Source organism: Drosophila willistoni, assembly GCF_018902025.1.
Source record: "Drosophila willistoni isolate 14030-0811.24 chromosome XL unlocalized genomic scaffold, UCI_dwil_1.1 Seg142, whole genome shotgun sequence".
Lineage (NCBI taxonomy): Eukaryota > Metazoa > Arthropoda > Insecta > Diptera > Drosophilidae > Drosophila > Drosophila willistoni.
Window position 1 is genome coordinate 7588854 of NW_025814053.1, and position 20459 is coordinate 7609312.

Consider the following 20459-nt stretch of genomic DNA (forward strand, 5'->3'; position numbering starts at 1 on the left):
GCATATATTTAAACTAGATTCTAGAACAAAACTAATATTACTATAAACAAAATTGAAATACGTCAGAAGACGATTCATTCTTGTTAATACCCTTGCAATGGAAAATATAATAAATAATTAATTTAAGACTGTTTAATTTATGTGTCTATGTATATATTTGGATTAAACTCGCCATAAAAACAGTTTATCGAAGTAGGCGAATAGTTTTAAAAAGTTTAACATCTTGTTTTACCTTTTTAGCTTATCATTGGCTCAAATAAATCAATGGATAGTAAGGAAAAGTAAAACGCTTAATCATTAAATAGCTAAACATCAAAAAGGGTGTATAAACTTCGGTAAAAGTTCGTTTAAAAATTAAACAGGCTTTTAAATGAATATGCAAAGCGACTCGCTGGCTCCCCCTAGGTGACACAGAAAGTTGTTTCAATGGTTTAGCAGAGACACAAACCAAACAATGTTATCGATAAGTGTGAGAATATTATTGCCAATTTGAATCAAAAGTAAAAAAAAAAACAAAACGTCAAATTCTGAAAGGGATTCACAAGGAAAAAAATTGTGAAAAAAGTCTGAATAAATTATACGTATATTCAATCCTTCTTTGATTAAATAAAGCTTACTGCTCTTTATGTTTTTCCCCTATAATTTTTATGGTTTACATTTTTCAATTTGTCTAATGACTTATTTATAGTCTTTCTCTAAGATTCAGATTACGTGACTATATCCACTTGTCGCTAATTCCTTATCAGGAATATATGTATGTATGTATGATGAGGTGGAATACATTATGGAAACTTATACCATTTATTCCTAATAGTTTGCAATATAAAAAAAGGACAATACTTATTGGAATTGATGAAAAACTTTATCATATCCTTACCCAATAAGTGCTAGTTCATATAAACCAACATTAGAACTTTCAATAAGAATCTTGCAAGTGATCAATTTCGATCCCACAATCATATTTATCTCAATGCACTGCATTATAAGAAAAAAAACTCAATTCTGGCCCCAGTGGGCAGTGCGAACATGGAACTACGCATGCGCCTACAATCGCCTTCACGATTTTTACTCTTTTGTTCGAAGTTGTGGACTCTTTTGCATGAACTGCATTTTTTTGTTGCATGTTGGATATCGACTCGATATATCGACATCGAAAAATTCCCATCGATTTATCGCACTCCATCGGTTCCATCGATAATATCGATGGTGCCATCGATTTTGACCAGCTCTACTTGCGGGGTAGCCGGTAACGGTAACGGAAATTCTCGCCAAGGATAAACCGTATTGCTAGCCAGGTTTTTGTTTTGTTTGTTTGTTTGTTTTTGTCGTCGTCGCGCGCGGAATCGTGTTGTGGCATCAAAACTAAAAGAAAACTGAAACCAAAAAATGTAAAGAGTATAAACAAATTGCTTTTATTTTCTACGTATTTCTGTGTGTGTTTGTGTGTTGCACTAAATTAAATGCGAAATTCTTGTTTACTTCCTCCACATCTTCATCAAAAGCGGCGGCAAGGCTGCTTCTTCTTCTTCTTCTTGTCTGGCAATTGTATCATATTAAAATTAGTTTATTTAATTGTATAAGCAACAATGAAGTCGCATACAAGCTGAAGAAAGCAACAAACAAACTACAAAAAAAAAAAAATTGAGAACATAAAACATATTATTTATATTCATTGAATTTGTTATGCTTTCTCTCAGTCGCTCAGTTGTTGTCTGCCTTGCCTCTCTGTCTACATACTTACATACATACATATGTACATCTCCCCCTTTGCATCTCACTCTTTCGTTCTCTTGCTAGTTCCCTCTCTCTCTCTGCCGCAACCCCTAAAAGTGTCGGCCCAGATGTCTTTTTGCACTCTTCCCATACGAAAACATAAAAATATGTCAAATATTTTTTGTTCTTAATTTTTGCAGAGAGTATTACATATTTGTAATTTACATCAGATTGTATGGCGTTTATATGTACATGCCATATGTATGTGTGTACATGTGTATGTATATGTGTGCATAGATCATCTTCAGTTAAATTTAATATCCGGAACTTTTCCTCGCACTTATCACCCTCATGTAATGCAGGTTCTCTGCTTGTTTTATTTGATTTTCGCTTGCTGGGCGCAATAATTGAATTGATTTTTATACCCTCACAATTTTGCGAATATTCAAGATTTTTTCATTTGATTTACTATATCTTGGATTAAGCTTATTAATCAGAATTTCAAATGAAATTCAATCATGTTCCCCCACCATCATTCAAAGAATTCCCTGGTTAGGAATTTCATAATAAAGTATTATCAATTAATAAGAAATTGAAAAAATTAAAAGAGTCTTACATGGTCGGTGTATTGGTATTAGGTATTTCATTTCATTTTGTTTTGTTTTGGTTCCGGTTGCATTGCTTTAGTTAAATTATTGCATATTCACCTTAATATGGGGCTTCAATGGATTCATGTTTTAACTTTTCACTTTTAGTTCTCAACTTTGAATTCAACAACTGGATAATCCCATAGACTGGCTATATGTGGGTTCTTGGTTTTCTCAAGAACGTTTTAAATATTGATATCCTTGCCAATTAGTTTAATTGTTTATTTGTTTGCTAAATTAATTTTGATATGCACTTTGACGCAAAAAGAAAGTTGAATTATATATGATACAATTAGTCAGATATAGAATTATAGATAAGTCCTATGAGGTAAATGAATCAAATGTTTCAAATTTATAAGACCATATTGATATGAATGTAGCAAACAAAGTCTATCTCGTTCACTCTTACACAGTGCCAGGTCTAGTTTATCATCTTGGTGGCTGAGATCTCGGTTTTGGGTGGGAAAATTTTCCTCATTTTCACCTCAGGTGATTCGTTATCGACTTACAGCTACACTAGCACATTAGCGCACCTAGCGGCCCAGTGATAAACCCATATATGCATTTGTATGTGGTTTAAATTGGCCAATTTTAATTCGATCTAATTAGAAAATGTTGTTGTTGTTGTTCCAAATTTTATTTCTATATTTTAAATAGTTGAGGTTTTATAGCAAAGATATTAATAATAATCTTAAAAATAATCCCCTAAAGAATCTCAGATGGATATTGACAATATTGGAAAGTCAACAAGTTAAAACCCCTTTTTGTTTTTTATATATTGACTCATTGAGCCGTCAAAATATTGTGAGAACTTTAGATTTTTCGACTAACAAAAAGAGTTTTTCTATGGGGCGTGCTTTATATCTTGCATCTCTTTCTTCGTCATCATCATCTCTTTTTTTTGTAATGGTCCATTTTATTTTGATGCAAAATAACTTATTCGACGGGGAATTGAATTCATTTTTTTCGTAGTTAAAGAACATTTCAGAATGAATGTTGTAGAATGAAATCAAGCTAAAAGATTCCAAAATATACGGGACATTAGCCCCTAAACATTTATCGGGGATAAATTTTTAAATATTTCTGCAGACGTTCTTAGTTCGACTAGACATTTAATGTTATTAAATGGTTCATAGGGATATAAATAATAATAATGATATTGGATCCAGTTTGCTAAAATGGCCGATCGGTCAAATTAAGGATTTCTTTAACAGACACCTCCGATATATCGAAATTTCGAATCATTATGTACTTTAATCGACTGTTTTTACGACCAATTAGTGAATTTTTTAACTATAAACTAATAATTTCTTAAATTGACAAAAAATCCACACTTTTCGATTGAAGACAACCCCCGTAAAATATTTACCGGTTACGTCTATGTGCGGATTTCTTTGCCATTGAGACATTATAATAATTTAAATATTAAATTGTGATAATGGTTTGTGAATTCTAATCAAACAATTTGTATTTTTCTATTTATTTTCAGCACTTAATTTCAAAATACAGAAAAGACTGCAAATTGCCTTAGAGAATTAGGAAGAGGAAGAGAAGAAGAAGCCACAGACAAAGACAAAGGCGTAGAAGAGCATAATCAACAGAGAAAAGAAAGAACAAGAGTGAGAGTGATAGGAGATATCTCGCTCTCCCACTCAGTCAACCACAATTTTTTGGTTTTTATTATTTATTCGTTTGCTGTCAAACACCACCTCTCCTCTCCAGTCCTCCCCCCCCCCGTCACATAATGAGCTCCTTTATTGAACTGATGGGACTTCTTGTGCTGCTCATGCTGCCCTTTCTCTATGAGACGAATCACATATTTCGCTACTATTTCAAATTTCTCATTTACTATGGCATCGTGTCTTTCAACTCGATCATATTGATACCGGCTTTTCTCGTCAGGCCCTGCGATGTGCGCAATCTGCTGTAAGTATTATCACGAGAAGGGGGAACCCCATATCTCCCCTTTTTGTTTTTTTCTTTTTCGATTATAATTATGTTTGTTTTTTGTTTAATTGCCCTGCTTTGTAAATAGATACATATACATCATATACTATATATATAGAGGTGGAGAAATCGATAGCATTGTGTTGACGTCTCTCTGAGGAATTAGGCAATTGGGGGTAATCATATGTCTAGGGTTCTTCTTCTTCTTCTGGTTCTTGTTTGTCGTTTGTTGTCACAGCTAATCACCTTTCTAAGGGAGGCCCCTTCTTGCTTTGATTTCTCTAGTGATTAGTGTTTATATCAAAAGAGTTACATAGTTATATATGTCTCCAAGGATATAACCCATTAGGATTATTAGTCTTGGTAGGGATTTTTCATTTCATTGATTTGGTTCGATTCATTTGTGCTCCTCAATGCCATTCTCGGTGGTTGTTCATCATGAAACATTGATTCGCCAAGTCGCATTCAATTATAAATGATACCTTAGACACTTTGAGTAGTCATCAATATTAATAACAATGCAGGTGGCCATAAAAGTTAAAAACAAAAACAAAAGAAACCCAAAACAAATCCATCTGAACCGAAACTTGCCCCCGATATACATTATAATTAAATATATTTTTGATAGTTTTGTTGCCTTTTTGGTGGTGTTGAACTGAAGGACATGGCGACCATAGCAAAACGGCAACCTTGTGTGAGGGTGTTGGGTCTAGGGTCTAGGGGCTAGAGTCTGCTGAAAATTGACACGCGCGCAATCGCTAAAAAAGGGGTAAGTGGGCAAGAGGGGGTAAGGGTAGTGGGAATAACACGCAAATGCCGGGCAACTTTGCAAGTCTCTGACGAGGTCGGCTGACTAAACTAAAAAGAGCTCACCGCCCTTACCCCCCCACCAATCCCCTAATATGGCACTATGGGGCGTTTGTTAAAACCATTAAATATTAAACAATTTGATTTACTAGCTAACCAGTTACTTAGGCTTAGTAAACCAAGAAAAATCGTTAAAAAAATGAATTAAGCAATTGATGGGATAGAATAATTACAATGGACTTTTAAAAAAAAGTTATTAACTCAACGTTATTTTAATGAACAAGTTCACTGACTCACTTTCGAATGGGTAAACAAGTTTATTTACTCAGTCTTTCAGTTGCTCACTTGTTCAGTTAACTCATTCACTGACATACTAGTTCATTTGATTAGTTCAGTTGACTCACTGAATCACTTGTTCATTTGCTTACTCACTGACTTATTTGTTCAGTCTGAACTGACTTTACTGTTTTCTGATCTGTTCCTATACTTATTTGAAAGTGATGTACAATTAAATCCTCCCCGACTAAAGGTAGCGCTTAGGAATCTATTCGACCCAGCGTTTGGAAGATTGCTTCAACATAAATCATCTTTGATCAATCATTTTTGAGCCTTTTTGTTAAATTCAAATGATTGTTTTCACAATGAACTAAGGGAAAGCTCATAAATGATTTATTCAGGTGCTTGAAATCTAATTTGTATAATTTTGTAAACTTAATATCAAAATGATGAAAAATAAAGATCAAACGCAACTCCTTGAGAGAAGTCGTGGATGGGGTAGCAGTTTTTCCCGACCTAGGAGTCATTTATAATCAGAATTTAAACTCATTTATGACTCGTTTAATCAGAAAGAGAGAAGATCAGGAAAAAGATAGAGAGAAAAAGTTTCTTATATACTTAAAAGCTTTATAAAATGTTTAATCATTTCACGGACGGATGCAGAAAAGATGCACCCCCGAAATGTCAATATTTGGAAAACTTGTTTACTTTTCTCATCTCTTTTCATACCCCCAACTAGTTGCTCTTCGAAGTATAATTTCCTAATCTAAGAGCTCAAAAAAAGTGGTCAAAGTCCCCATGGTGCTGCTGGTGCCTCTACTTTTGGCCCGTTTGCTTGGCTTATGGTTGTTGCGGTTGCGGTTAGCGCGCACCACCACCACCACCTCACGACGACGACGACGACGACACATTCATATTTGATTGCAATCCCACTAGGTCTTATTATGACCTCCCCCCACTCTCCCTTCTTCCGACCATTCCACTTCAAATGTGGTTTGTAATTAGGTACACCTAATAGAAATGGAATAGAAACCACTTAGCTAGTTACGTTTTTCATCTACCTATCACTTTTTCTCCCCTTTTTTAATTTCTAGTCAACCTTTTTCACATTTTTTTTGGTTTTTTTTTTAGAATTTTGCTTAAGATTTTCGTTGAATTCCATTCAACAACCTCTAGAACTTCTACTCCAGGAGTTTACTTGGGGGTCAGCTAAAGTCCTGTAATCCGTTGTATAGTCGGATTCGTAATGTCCATCCATCAGGGATGAGGACTCTGGGTCGGAGGAGTGGGTGCTACGCATTTCCGCTAACTTTCTTTGATTTAGCCGCTTCTCACGGGACATATTAAAAGCCGAAATGGGAGTCTTTTTTATCGACAACTGGGGCTGCTTCTGCCTCATTGTAAAGAGACGACGCCTATCCAGAATTGTGGTTCGCTTGCTAATCCACCACTGGAAATCGGGATGAATGTAACGTCTCTTTGGTTTACCCGGGTTTTCCCGTACAAATCGATTGCGTTCCTCCAGCCACTTGCGACCGTATTCCCAGCCCAAGAGATAGCCAATGGTAGTATGATGTCTCTGTTGGTCCATCGATGGGGCGAACACTTTGCGTGGCTTCATCCTGTTCTCGGCAAAGAGATTGCTCTCACTAGTTCGGTCAGCTGTAGCGGCGGCATTAGAGCGTTCCTTGATTATGGGCATCCTGCTTCCTTTCCTTTTGCTTTATTTTGTATTTTTTTTTGTTGTTTTTATCGTATTTTTTAGTTTAGTGTTTTTTTTTTTTTTTGTTGGGGCTGCTTTCAGTGTTAGTACTGAAGTGATTAATCTGATTTGTGGCAAAAAGTTGTATGGATATTTGACTGACTCAAGGACTACTTGATCTATTTGTTTGTTGGTTTTGATTGTAGCTGGGCCAGCACTTGGTGTCATCGTATATCCACACTGATCGGTCTAAGATGGGAGCTGCGGGGCAAGGAACATTTGTCCAAAGATCAGGCTTGCATTATAGTGGCCAATCATCAAAGTTCTTTGGATGTTTTGGGTAAGTCGATATCACAAGCACTCATTTAATGGTTTTTACATTTTTCTGGTTCTTCTTAGGCATGTTTGACATCTGGCATGTGATGAACAAATGCACTGTGGTGGCCAAAAGAGAACTCTTCTATGCCTGGCCCTTTGGCCTGGCTGCCTGGTTGGCCGGCCTCATCTTCATTGATCGCGTGCGTGGAGAGAAGGCTCGTGATACTCTCAACGATGTGAATCGTCGCATTAAGAAGCAGCGCATTAAATTATGGGTCTTCCCCGAGGGGACACGTCGAAACACTGGGGAACTGCATCCCTTCAAGAAGGGAGCCTTCCACATGGCCATCGATCAGCAGATACCCATATTACCGGTCGTCTTCAGCTCCTATTGTACATTTCTCAATGATAAGAAGAAAATTCTGAATGCTGGACGCATTGTGATAACCACACTGCCTCCGGTAAGCACTGAGGGCCTAACCAAAGATGACATCGAAATCCTAATGGAGCGCATACGCTTACAAATGACTGAGACCTTCAAGTTAACCTCGGCAGAGACCCTGCAACGCTATAAACCACACAAGCCGTCATCGCCAATGGCAGCGGCGGCGGCGGTGAATGGAGCAGAGGCTGCCGCTGTGGCAGCAGCTGCAGCCGTGGCCAGCAGCAGCTCTGGCTATGCGCCACTTCATGTGGGTGTTGGCGCTGCGGCGGCATCGGCTGCCTCCTCCTCATACGAAACGTACAAGAGCAGTGCCGGCAAGGCGAGCAACATGTTGAAGACACTGTAGGTGTGGTGATCCATCCAGCCAGCCAGCAGACAACCTCGCCAGCTTTTGATCTTCACCTTAACTTTTAGTTTACACACCCAAATACACACACACACACACATTAAGTATTAGTAGCAGCAAAAACCAAATTGCGACTATCGACTGTCAGACTATTTCCCTCTTAGGCAAATAAAACTAAGCACTATGCAGCAGCAGTTCCAGTTAAAATCAATAAAAAGGGGTGAGAAAAATAAGAAAGAAAGTATTAAATACTTAATATATAACTTATTAGATCTGCATATGATTAAAAGACTTTAAGATTATTGTCGACTTGATTTGCTTCCCCCAGATTAATTTTCATCTAATTTTATTCAAAATACAAAATAGGAATTGATTAAGAACAAATATGTTTAACAATGATTGCATAAATCAAAACAAGATATATATAATATATATATTTTTGCTGATTCTTGATCAATCTAAAAAGAGTTGCATGAATTGGGGAAATTTGAGTGTGAACAAAAAAGATTAATTGTAAGAGCACATGTTCAGTTGCTCAAATCTTTGAGTTAATCAACATCTAATTTCTGAATTCTAAATGAGTTAACAGAAAAGAGTTGTTTACCAAACTGAGCAACTGAACTTGTTCTCACTTGCTCTTTTTTATTCACTTTACTTGCTCTTTTTTTCTTTGCTAATCTGTAAGAAGTAAAATTTCAAGGACTATGGTGGGATACAGAGCCAGTGAGCAGCTGAACAAGTGAGCATTAAAGTGAACGAGTGAACAAAATGAGCAAGTTGACTCATTTTTCAACATACAAAATGAGTAAGTTGATTGAAGAATGAGTCAACTTGCTCATTTCGTTCACTTGCTTAGTTCGAAAAGGAGAACAAGTGAACATTTTCAGCAAAACAAGATTCAGAGTCTAAATCACATATATAGATTATAATGAAATTTAATGGCTAGACTTTTTGACTTCTAATTATATAAGCAAGTGAACGAAATGACCAAGTTGATTGAAGAATGAGTCGACTTGCTCATTTCGTTCACTTGCTTAGTTCGAAAAGGAGAACAAGTGAACATTTTCAGCAAAACAAGATTCAGAGTCTAAATCACATATATAGATTATAATGAAATTTAATGGCTAGACTTTTTGACTTCTAATTATACAAGCAAGTGAACGAAATGACCAAGTTGATTGAAAAATGAGTCAACTTGCTCATTTTGTTCACTTTATTCTTATAAACACATCAATTGAGCGAATTTCCCTTTAGTTAATGACTCTAAGAACTTTAATTTATTGATCTACCCTAAAAAATTTTATTGATTTAATAAACTGGAATGTTGCGCATTGTGGAAAAAGAAAAAGAGAAATTAGATAAAAATAATCTAACACCTAAAACTACTATTAAACACCTCACTCTATATATAATATTATATAATCTAATATGTATAAACCAAAGTTAATCAAACAATGAGTCGAATTTTCGATTCCAAAAACATTTCTTACGAGTTTTTGTCAGACCCAACACATACACATACACATACACATACACATACACATACACATACACATACACATAAAATACTCAAAGAAAAAAAAGAGATAAAAGGCAATTGTATTTTTTTTACTAAGATAATAGTTTATAGTATATTCTTTAAATCAAAATTATAAACATTCGCTAATTAAGTTGGTGGTCCAATGTTTCAGAAGGCTTGGGTCCAATTAAAAAGTAGGCCGATTGTCATCTTATGATCAGCAATGAATTTAAATCTATATATTAATATACCTTTAAATATATACATATATATTTTTCCTTCTGCTAGAACATTTTTTTCTTTTTCTTTTTGCATTTCTCATTAAGTTTATACATTTCATTTCATTTTATTTTAAAAAAGAAGCAAAACCTATTTATACAAAATTTTATATTGTATTCGAAAACATGTATTGAATGAATTATATTGTATACCAATTTATTCTTGTAGTAAAATGTTAAAACTCAACTTTGTAAATAAGGGATGCAAGAGAGAGAGAGAGAGCTGAAAAGAAAATGAGTGAGAGAGAAATACATGTTCTATGTAAATCTGCGGTTTACTTTAAAGACAAATCAAAATAAGAATACAATATAACAAGATTTAATTATCAAATTGTTTCGTTGCTTTTTACTTTCATGTTTTTTCATTGATGCAAAAAGAAGTTGTTTTCTTTTGGGTTTTGGGTTGGGGGTCAATATATAAAAATAAAAATACAACTTTTAATTAAATTAATAATACCTAAAACTACTTTAAAATCATGGGGCATGTTTTATTCTCAAATTACAAGTATCAAATAATTTTTGATCATTGTCAAATGATGTCAAAAAGTTATTCAAATGATATCTCATTTTTTCCCAAGAAAGTACTTATGATTTGCTTTTTATTGTCGTATTTTCCTTACACAAAGAGTGGACAATCCTGAGAATGTTTTCATTTCAAAAACCTTTATTTTTATAGAAAGACAAATTTTTAAGCTAGAGCCATATAGAATGCATTTTTATTATATGCAGTAGCGGATCTACGGGGGGTGAAAAAGGGGAAATTCCCCCCCCCCCCCCCCCCCCCCCAAAACTTCGAGTCGGATAGATAATCAGAGTTTGGTTAAGAAATTTTACTTGGATGGTCAAACAAATTTTTGACTTCGATTTCCCCTCCCAAAATCGAGCGCACGATCCGCCACTGATCATATGTTTGTCTTAATGAGAAACATGTAAGCATTTAAATAGGTGCCGATTTATATTCAATTTCTCAGAATTCAAAATTTTATTTGGGATCATACATTTTTATACCATGCACCCGTAGGGTAATATGGTATATTAAAGTCGCCAAAATGTATGTAACAGGCAGAAGGAAGCTTCTCCGACCCCATAAAGTATATATATTCTTGATCAGGATCAACAGCCGAGTCGATCTAGGCATGTCCGTCTGTCCGTCCGTCCATCCGTCCCTCCGTCCGTCCGTCTGTATGAACACGCAGATCTCGGAGACTATAAGAGCTAGAGCCACCGAATTTGGTATGTAGACTCGTGTGGTATGTAAATGTATAGAGTTAATTGGAATTTTGGCCACGCCCCCTTACGCTTCCAGAATTTACATAAAACTGTTTTTCTTAAAAAGTATAACAGATTGAGACATCAAATTTTGGTTTATATACTCGCTTACATAGTTAGCGCTCAGAAAGTAATTGTTCAAACTTTTTGCCACGCCCCCTTCCGCCCCCGGAATTTACTAAAAACAGATTTTCTTAAAAACTATGAAAGCTACCGACATTAAATTTAGTATGCAAGCTAGCCTAATAGACGCGCAGATATTGACTATTTAAAAATTTTGACACGACCATTTCCGCCCCCGCAAATTAATCAAAACTGATTTTCTCGAAAACTAACAAAGCTAAAGTCACAAAATTTAGTATGTATACTGGCTTAGTATGCGCGCAGAATATATGTATTTTAATACGTTGCCACGCCCACTTCCGCCTCCATAATTTAGAAAAAACCGATTGGCTCTTGCAATTTTTTGACCATCGCAAATTTGGCAGACTAGTGAATCTTATCTATTTCTATCAAACTACCAAATTTGATTGAAATCGAACTAGAAACATGCAAAATATACGTATGAACGTATTTTGCTACGCGATCCATAAGGGCAGAATTGGCCGTTGGCTAGTGGCGGCGCTAGAGTGCTTGTGTGTTTGTAGAGTGAGCGAGATAGAATATGCTATGAGGCATGTTAAAACAATTTAATAGACATACATTTGGTTTTCGAAATTTTAAATATTTGTTTCACCTGGTGTATGGTATACCCAAGTCGGCGAGACGACTTACTTCATTTTAAATTGCGGGGGCGGAAAGGGGCAAAAATTTGAAATAAACTTAATCACTCTACATACTACACGAGTCTACATACCAAATTTGGTGGCTCTAGCTCTTACAGTCTCCGAGATCTAGGTGTTCATGCGGACAGACGGACAGACGGACGGACGGACGGACAGACAGACATGGCTTGATCGACTCGGTTGTTAATCCTGATCAAGAATATATATACTTTGTGGGGTCGGAGATGCTTCCTTCTGCCTGTTACATACATTTTGGCGACTTTAATATACCATTTCACCCTATGGGTGTATGGTATAAAAACATCTATCAACTTATTCAACGTAAAGTGATCTAAGTGGGCACGGCGATTTATGATATAGACTCATATAAATCTGTAAAATTTCATAAAAACTCAAGCTCGGAAAATATGTAACTATGGAAATTGGTTTACCTTTTGTCACGAACTGCTGTGAGGTATACCAAAAGGTCAGGCCGATGTGCCATTTAAAGGATATCTCTCCAATTCAATAAAAAAGTGTTTATGGTTCCTTTACCACCAAAGTAGTAAAGGGTTTTTGTAATGTTCATTGCTTTAACGATTAACAGAAATAAATAATTTTTTTTTTTTACTTTTTGCATCCATATAAAGTGAATGGATGGCACTACAAATTGTAGTTATTAGTCTGTAGCGTCGCGGTTGGCAGCCATGACAATTTCGGCCAAAGTTTTCTTGACAGCTTCGATTAATTGGCGCTGCTGCGATGGCGATTCAAACAAATTGCATAGCTGCTCGACGTACTTCAGCTTACGGATATAATAGTCACGAGTTGCTTCCATCCTTTTCAACTCTTCACGTGCCTTTTGCGCCTTGGCCTTCAATAAGACAACCTTCTCTGCAGTAGTCAGGTTATCCGGCTCGTGCAAAACATCTTTTATCGAACTGATCTTGGCTTTGGGCACCGTGCATTTTGGTGGGGCTATTTGTTGAGTGCTAGCCGACTCGAGCTTCTCCTTCTCTTTGTAACCCATTCGCAGATTTTTCGAGTGACTGCCACGAATCATACAATAATTTTCTATACAATTAAAAAGTGTAGAAATTTTAATAAATTTTGTTGTAAAGAATACAATAAACTACGTATTTTTTATATTCTCTATACGAATTTCTATGAAGTTTTGAATGCTCGATATCGTGCTGGTTAGGTATATGGTTATGGGTATGCCTAAATTGAAGTCATGGCCTACTTGGATTCTTAAAACTTGATATCAATTTTCTGTGAATATGTAAACAATTGAGTGTAAATTGTGCTTGGTGACTTCGACGTGTGGATGATGAAAACGATCGCATGTTAAAACAATTTAATAGACATACATTTGGTTTTCGAAATTTTAAATATTTGTTTCACCTGGTGCATGGTATACCGAAGTCGGTAAGACGACTTACTTACTTCATTAATTTATGTTGTCAATAAATAAGGAAATTATTTTTGAACAAAAACATTTTGTGTTGATCGTGAATAATCTTAATGGCAACAAAAACTATATTTTATTCATTATAGTTTATTTATTTAAGAGTTATTTTTTTTTAAATGAGCCCGCCCAGCCAAAATGATTTAGGCCTTAGCACTTCCGCTCAGACCTTAGCACTTTTTACTCATTTCTTACCTCACTAAGTATGCTACATAATTTTGCATTGAAATGATATTCGACGAGCCCAATAAGTAGGCAACATTTCGATTCGTTGAAACTCATAACGTAGTTTGCATGGAATTACGTAAAGCATTCCGAAAATGCGTTAAGTAACTTTAAAAAAAAAACTGAAATTAATTAAAAGCAAAGTTTTTTGCTTAAAAAGAAGTGACTACCATAATTTAAGTGATCGATTGAGGTTTAAAAGTTAATAAATGGTTGAAGTTACGGATCTACAGTGGCGAGCACAAGTGGATACATGTTTTGATACTGTGACTTTGAGTGACTGTAGAACCCACAAAAATGCATTAATCGATTCCAAATTTTTAACAAAAATCCATTAATAATATATAAAACGAAAAACAAATAATTTTTTCATTATCCCCTCCTTAGCTTGAATTATCCATAAAAAACTTAAAAATGAGCATGTATCCACTTTTGCTCGTATAACAAAACTTATAGATTAAAGAATTTGTTCAATATTTAGTTCAAAGGCCTTTGGCTATAATCACACTTTTAATGCGCCTGGGCATACTTTCCACCCATTTGTTTATCAATCCGTGCGATAGAGTGCTCCATTCCGCTTGGACTCGACTCCAACTCGACTCGTCCATTGTCCTGGGCGGATTATCGTAGCGCGACAGTTGCGCTAAAGAGCAAAGCCCATGATTTTCGATCGGATTTAGATCTGGGCTTTAAGCCGGGTACAGCATCTTCTGAAAACTTTGATTTTCGAGCCATTCCTTTACAATTTTGGCCGTGTGTTTCAGTTCACCGATGTATGTATGTATATTGTTTTAGTCAGTGGCCGATCTAGGGGGAAGGAACTAAGGGGACTTTAATTCAGTGAAAAGTCTTAAAGAGTCTAAAATAGTTGGCATTAAAGAAGCCAAAGTATTTGGCTAAATTTGTAAGTTGTTTAGAATATATGAATGAAATTTTTGCAGGTAGCCAATTTGCCAAATGAAGCTAGACGTAATAGAGAAGACTAGAATACCCTTCTAAGGGCCAAATGTCTGCTTCCCCATATCGATCCCATTCCAATCGATTGAAAACCATACAAAATTTAAGGTCCTTGTATATGAATATTTAAATGCAAATGTTTGGTCAATTTGACTAACATTTTCTATATCCTTGGGCAACTCTTTTTGGCTCTTACCTGCCCGTTCGTCGTCATCTGTGGCTTATTGTTTTCATTTTCGCTTTTCATCGATCGACAATACGTTGGAATAGAAAAATGCCATTAATAATAAAAATTATGGGGCGTTTACAAGAGGTTGTCATGACAGTCGCCTGACATTTATGCAATTTTATGTGAGCCGACGACATAAAAAAAAAGGAGGCTGGCTGGCAAGGCATCTCCTTGAATCCACCCCACAGTCATCATCGCCATCATCATCATCATCGACATTGACTGGGCACAATGACAAGTCTATCAATTTTTCACACACTTATGACACGACGAAAGACTGCCAAAGGACCAACCAACCAACCAGCCAGCCAAAGGATATCGAAAGGTGAGTGCATTTTCCAAGCGATTGGATTGAATGGCGAGTACCTTCCACAACTCATTCTTGCGGCTCTGTCACAACTTTTACCTTTTCACCAAGGGGTTACGGGGACAATCGAAACGAAAAGGGAAAAACAAAAAATGAAAAAGGAAAATGTCTAAGGGCATGCAAAATGTTGGCTTCATTGCACAATTTTCGCGCATATCGAATGCAATAATTTTCGACAATTTGCGAAATTTAAACGTCATGAATAGCAATAATCTTAAATTACCGAAAACTCAAACCCTCTAACCCTCTCTAGCCCCCTCTCCATTTCTTGCCTAACTGTTATGGGTCTATCATAAGTTTGCATCTGTCATACGAGATGAGGATGAGAAAAGTTTTATTTTCCTTCTGAACTGACTCCGAAGTTTCTTTGCTGTTTAATCATATGATCTAATAATTGGAAATATCGAAGTTTCTTTGCTGTTTAATCAGATGATCTAATAATTGGAAATATTCATGTACATACATATATATATATAGTAAAATCTTTGTATATTTTTCTTGGCATTTGCCGTTTCTTAGTTTCTTTTTTTTAGTCATGTCATCTTGTTGACATTTCAATTGGTGAGATGAATTTTTGACACTTAACAAGATGTCCCGTGCTGATCCTTGTTGTTGTCATTGTCAGAAACTGAAAAATCCTAGAAAAACTAAGGCAACGTCATGCTTGGCCAGCCACAAAACAAGACAGCAGAATCATCTTCAAATTTACATGACATTTGACAAAAAAAAATAAATGGGATGGGTCATGAGCCGAGCCCATGGGATGTCCGGATTTGGGTCTCTCCCTCTCTCTCTCTCTCTTTCTCGTCGTTTGTGATTTTATTTGATAGTTTCCTGTTTTTTAACACACAAAAATGTTTGGAAATTTCAATTAACAAAGTTTTTCAACATATGAATATTGAAGATGGGGAGACAGAGTAAGTTGCAGGACACGGGCAAATGGACACATGTCAATCAAAAAATAATAGAAGAAGAAAACTCTTATGAAATTAACACGTCGTCATCGTCAGCGTTATGAGGATTGGGATTGGGATCGGGATCGGTAACGGGATGAGGCCAAAAGGCTGGGAAAACAAAACGCAGCTCTAGGCCATGCAGATTCTTTCCCCGTTTTAAGGAATCCTTCGGGTTTTTTTTTTTTTTTTGGGTGGTGGTTAAGTCGCATTAAGCGCTAATGTTATTTTTGCCTCTTTGGCGATTTCTCTTCTCATTTTCGTTTTCACTTTCAGTTTTCGCTGTTGCTTTTGGGCGATTATTGCGGTTGAATGCATTTTACAATGCACAAAATTGCGAATGCATTTTGCTTTTGCTTTTTGTCTAATGGGATTATGTAATATCCATTAATCAGCCAAGTGAAATCGCAATGCGGCCCAAGAGAGTATGACATGTGTGACAGACAGACAGAGAGAGAGAGAGAGAGAGAGGGGGAAAGTGCAGCATGTGGCATGCAACAATCACCCGCGCATCCCCTTCCACCATCACACATATCGATTCACTCTAACTAGGACACGCGCGTATCTGTAATTATATAATTACGTCCAGCACCGATAGCACCCAATGTGACCCCCTCCCCCGCACCAGCACCCGCTCCCTATGCGACATGCGCACTAATTGCATTAAATTGTTCTACACGGCGATCGGTTTGCTATTGACCAGATGACGCTATGACCTACCCCACCATCCAATCCCTCTCCCATGTACATCGATGGTTAGATGTCATCTACCCCGCTGATGTCCTGTTATTGATACTTATGTTAGTTTAAGTTGTTTGAACTATTTTTGTTTTCGTTTTTGTTTTTTGTAATTGGCCCATCATTCGTGTATGTAAGTAAGTAATTTCTTAATTTTATTTTGAACGGAAATGCAGAAATTGTTTAATGTCCCACTCACGAATATGTCCACGAATTTGTCCACGAATATGTCGACGAATATTCGTATGTAGATTCAATCGATAGCATTAAAATGTTCTCTTATGGGAATACAATCGCAGGACTTACATTTACACCAAGGATAATGAAGGGGGGGGGGGGGGGGGGAAACACTTTTAAATGAGCAACAACTCATTCCCCAAATACTTTTATCCTTCACTCATATCTAACTCAATTCGATGGACTTACTTTTCGAAGACTATAACTTATTTCTCAATATCATAGACTTTTGTTCCATATGTCACCTAGAGGAATTGAATGAATTAGAGATTAATGGATAGAAAATGCAATTTGTTGTCCGATATTACATAGATCAAGTTAGTAATGGTCCTTTAAAGAATATGCCCTAAGCTTCTTCAGCTAACCGATACCTGCCTATTCTATGTTAATGTTGAATATTTTCTAGACCATCCGACTTTGCATTTCACTAAACCAAACTAAGATAATCTCTGATTTGCCTTGTTCAGTTATTCGCAGATCTAATTGTAAGATTGAGAGAAAAAGGATTCTCCTGAAAGTCAGATTTTATCTCTGAAATTGATCAATTTTATCCCCAAATGCTTGATTTTCCCCATCCATACTTTGATCTGGATACGTGTAGAAAGAAGGAGAGTTATAAATATTTCCTAATCCACTGAAATGATTTCTAGATTATTTCAATTATATTTTGCCTTAAAATCAGGTCTTAAAGGTTAAAGTTATATTTGTTTTCTTGATTTATATATACAAAAGTTGATTTTACGGAATTCTCTTGACCTAAATATCATATCATAGTTTAGTTTCTAACTATAAGTTGTGCATTATTTATTTTCAGGCCTTTGAAAGATTTGGAATCATAAAAGGAATATAGAAGATGAATGAAGATATCCCTTAAAAAACTGATCTGATCTTTAAAAACATAAACCAAAACATTCATTAACTTCTTGTTGACACTAAAAGTTTATTAAATTTCTACTGCATTACAAAATGGTAATAAAAAGTAATTTTGATTTTATGTATTTAGTATTTAAATAGAGTACTAACTCTAGTAAAAGCCACAAATTTGAAATTTGAATTAAGAATTGATTATTATTTTAAAGTATTCAGAAGGGGGAAAAAATCTTATGTTTTACAGCTTAAAGATAGATATGAAAAGTTGACAGAGTCTTGATTTGAGTTGAGACTTAGGGACTATATAATGGCGTACGGTACCTTTATTTCTATATACCCTTGCAAAAAGTAAAACGTAATAGAGGTTGTATATTTTGGATTCAGCCGGATCGGATCACTATATCATATAGCTCCCATACAAACCGCAAAGTCACGAACAGTGACTTTTCTCAATAACTTTGTTATTTTCTGAGCTATGATCATGAAATTTAATATTGGTGAGTTAATTACACATAAAAACGACTATGCCAAATTGGATCAAGATCGGGTGACTATATCATATAGCTCCCATAGGAAGTATCGGTGGAAAACAGTGACTTTTGTCAATAACTTTGTTACTTTTGAAGCGATTGCTTTCAAATTAAACATTTGTTAGTTTAATATATCTGTTAATGACTATGCCGAATTTGATAAGGATCGGGTTACTATATCATGTACCTCACCTAGGAACGATGGGTGTGAAACAGTGACTTTGATCAATAATTTCGATATTTCCTATGCTAAGATTGAAGGCCGTTCTTTCGCATTTTTAGATAAAACCTTTCTCCACTTTTATGGCAAGGAAAGGTAGGTAAGGAAAGAGTTCCCAAAAAATGTTGCAAGGGTATAAAAACTTTGACGCGGTTGAAGTTAGCCCCGGCCCTCTGGTTTCTAGTGTTTTGGATCTCTTTCAGCAATGCTCTGTTAATCAAGAGTGTATTATTTTGAAATAATAACTTTAACAAGTTCAAATAAATTGAAAAGTTAAAGCCATTTAAAGTAACTCAATTTTTTGACAAGTTAATGGATTACATAACATTATGACTAAATATAATTTTAAGTCCCACATTGAATGCAAATTCAAGCGAAATTGATGTGGAAATTTGATGGAAATTAAATACAAATTATAGATAATACATTTCCCTTGCTTCTTTATCTTTGATCCCCTCCCCCCTCCCCATCTAATTAGCCATGCAATATGTGTGAGAGAGTCGAAGGAGATCGAGCGAGGAGAGGTCTCTGGTTCGATATGGAAATTTCAGAGTTTTTGCTTTTTGATTGACAACTGATCTTTTTTCTGTTCTTTCTTTCTTCTACTTCGTTCTTTACCTTGATCCTATGATCCTTTTGTTTTCGCGCAAACACTCATAAATGATGTTCCTGTTCCGTAGAAAAAAAAACCTTTCCCACGTCAAAAAAAAAAAAAAACCTCGCACCCTCAGAAGAAAGATGAAATATGAAAAAAAAAAACAAGAAACCAAAGTGCATATATAAAAAATGTGGATAGAAAGAAAATGTTGTTACAACCGTAGCTAACAAGCCCGTAATTACTCGACAAGGATTGTAACACCTTAATGGAATGCCGGAAGGGCTCTCTGACTGGATGACTGGGTGACTGGGTGACTGACTGCCACAGTGAGTGATGAGCATGAGCGGCAAAGTCAGGGCTGAAAATTTGCATAAATCTGAAAAAAATGAGAAATCGAACTCGAAATCCCCAGACCAAATCGAATCCTGTATATCCTTGTATATTTTGACATGGCACATGAAAATATTTGTCAGTCACGAAGACGGACAAAAAAAAAAAAAGGATTAAACGTCATGCACAATCATATACATATATGTATTTTATGGACATGGAAAATTCATGTTAAAATTAGCATAGGACAGAGAGAGGGAAAGAGAGAGGGAGATGATGAAATATTTTGACACCAAACTATAGCTCAATTATAAGATGAAACCGGCCAGCGTAAGAAAATGAAGAAAGGAAGAAAGGGTAAGGCCGGGGAACGGGGGTTAAGGTTAAGAAAAATGCCCAAATGGGACAGAGGGGGGAGGGTCTTAAGAGGGACTGAGGTGTTCAGATTACGAGTTTTACCAAAAAATCCGTTTTGGATTGAGGTTGACCAGCCGTTGCGAAAGGGGTTAAGGACTTACAAGGACTTACAACAAAGACAAATCTCTACTAAGTCGCTTAGCAGTGACACAAACAACAAATATGACAAAAAAAAAAACGTGCCAAGTTTGCGACTGTGCGAGTGTGTTTGAGTGTGTGTGAGAGTGTGTGTGAGTGTGTGACAGCTGTCGCAAGATTGGGATACCTTCCTCCCTCACCCCTACTCCAA

General features: G+C 35.9%; 1 protein-coding gene across 2 annotated transcripts; it reads left to right on the forward strand.

Annotated features, from left to right (window-relative positions):
* Window positions 1–1154: 1154 nt before the first annotated feature.
* Window positions 1155–8589, forward strand: LOC6644554 (1-acyl-sn-glycerol-3-phosphate acyltransferase alpha). 2 transcript variants are annotated; one of them, XM_023176967.2, is made up of 4 exons: window positions 1155–1388; window positions 3850–4286; window positions 7299–7432; window positions 7492–8589. In XM_023176967.2, exons 2-4 carry the CDS (start codon window positions 4105–4107, stop codon window positions 8199–8201), a joined length of 1026 nt encoding a protein of 341 aa, XP_023032735.1. In that variant the 5' UTR covers window positions 1155–1388; window positions 3850–4104; the 3' UTR covers window positions 8202–8589. The 2 variants fall into 2 exon arrangements, with proteins under 2 accessions (XP_023032735.1, XP_023032736.1); XM_023176968.2 differs by lacking the exon at window positions 1155–1388 and adding an exon at window positions 2641–2688.
* The last annotated feature ends 11870 nt before the right edge of the window (window positions 8590–20459 follow it).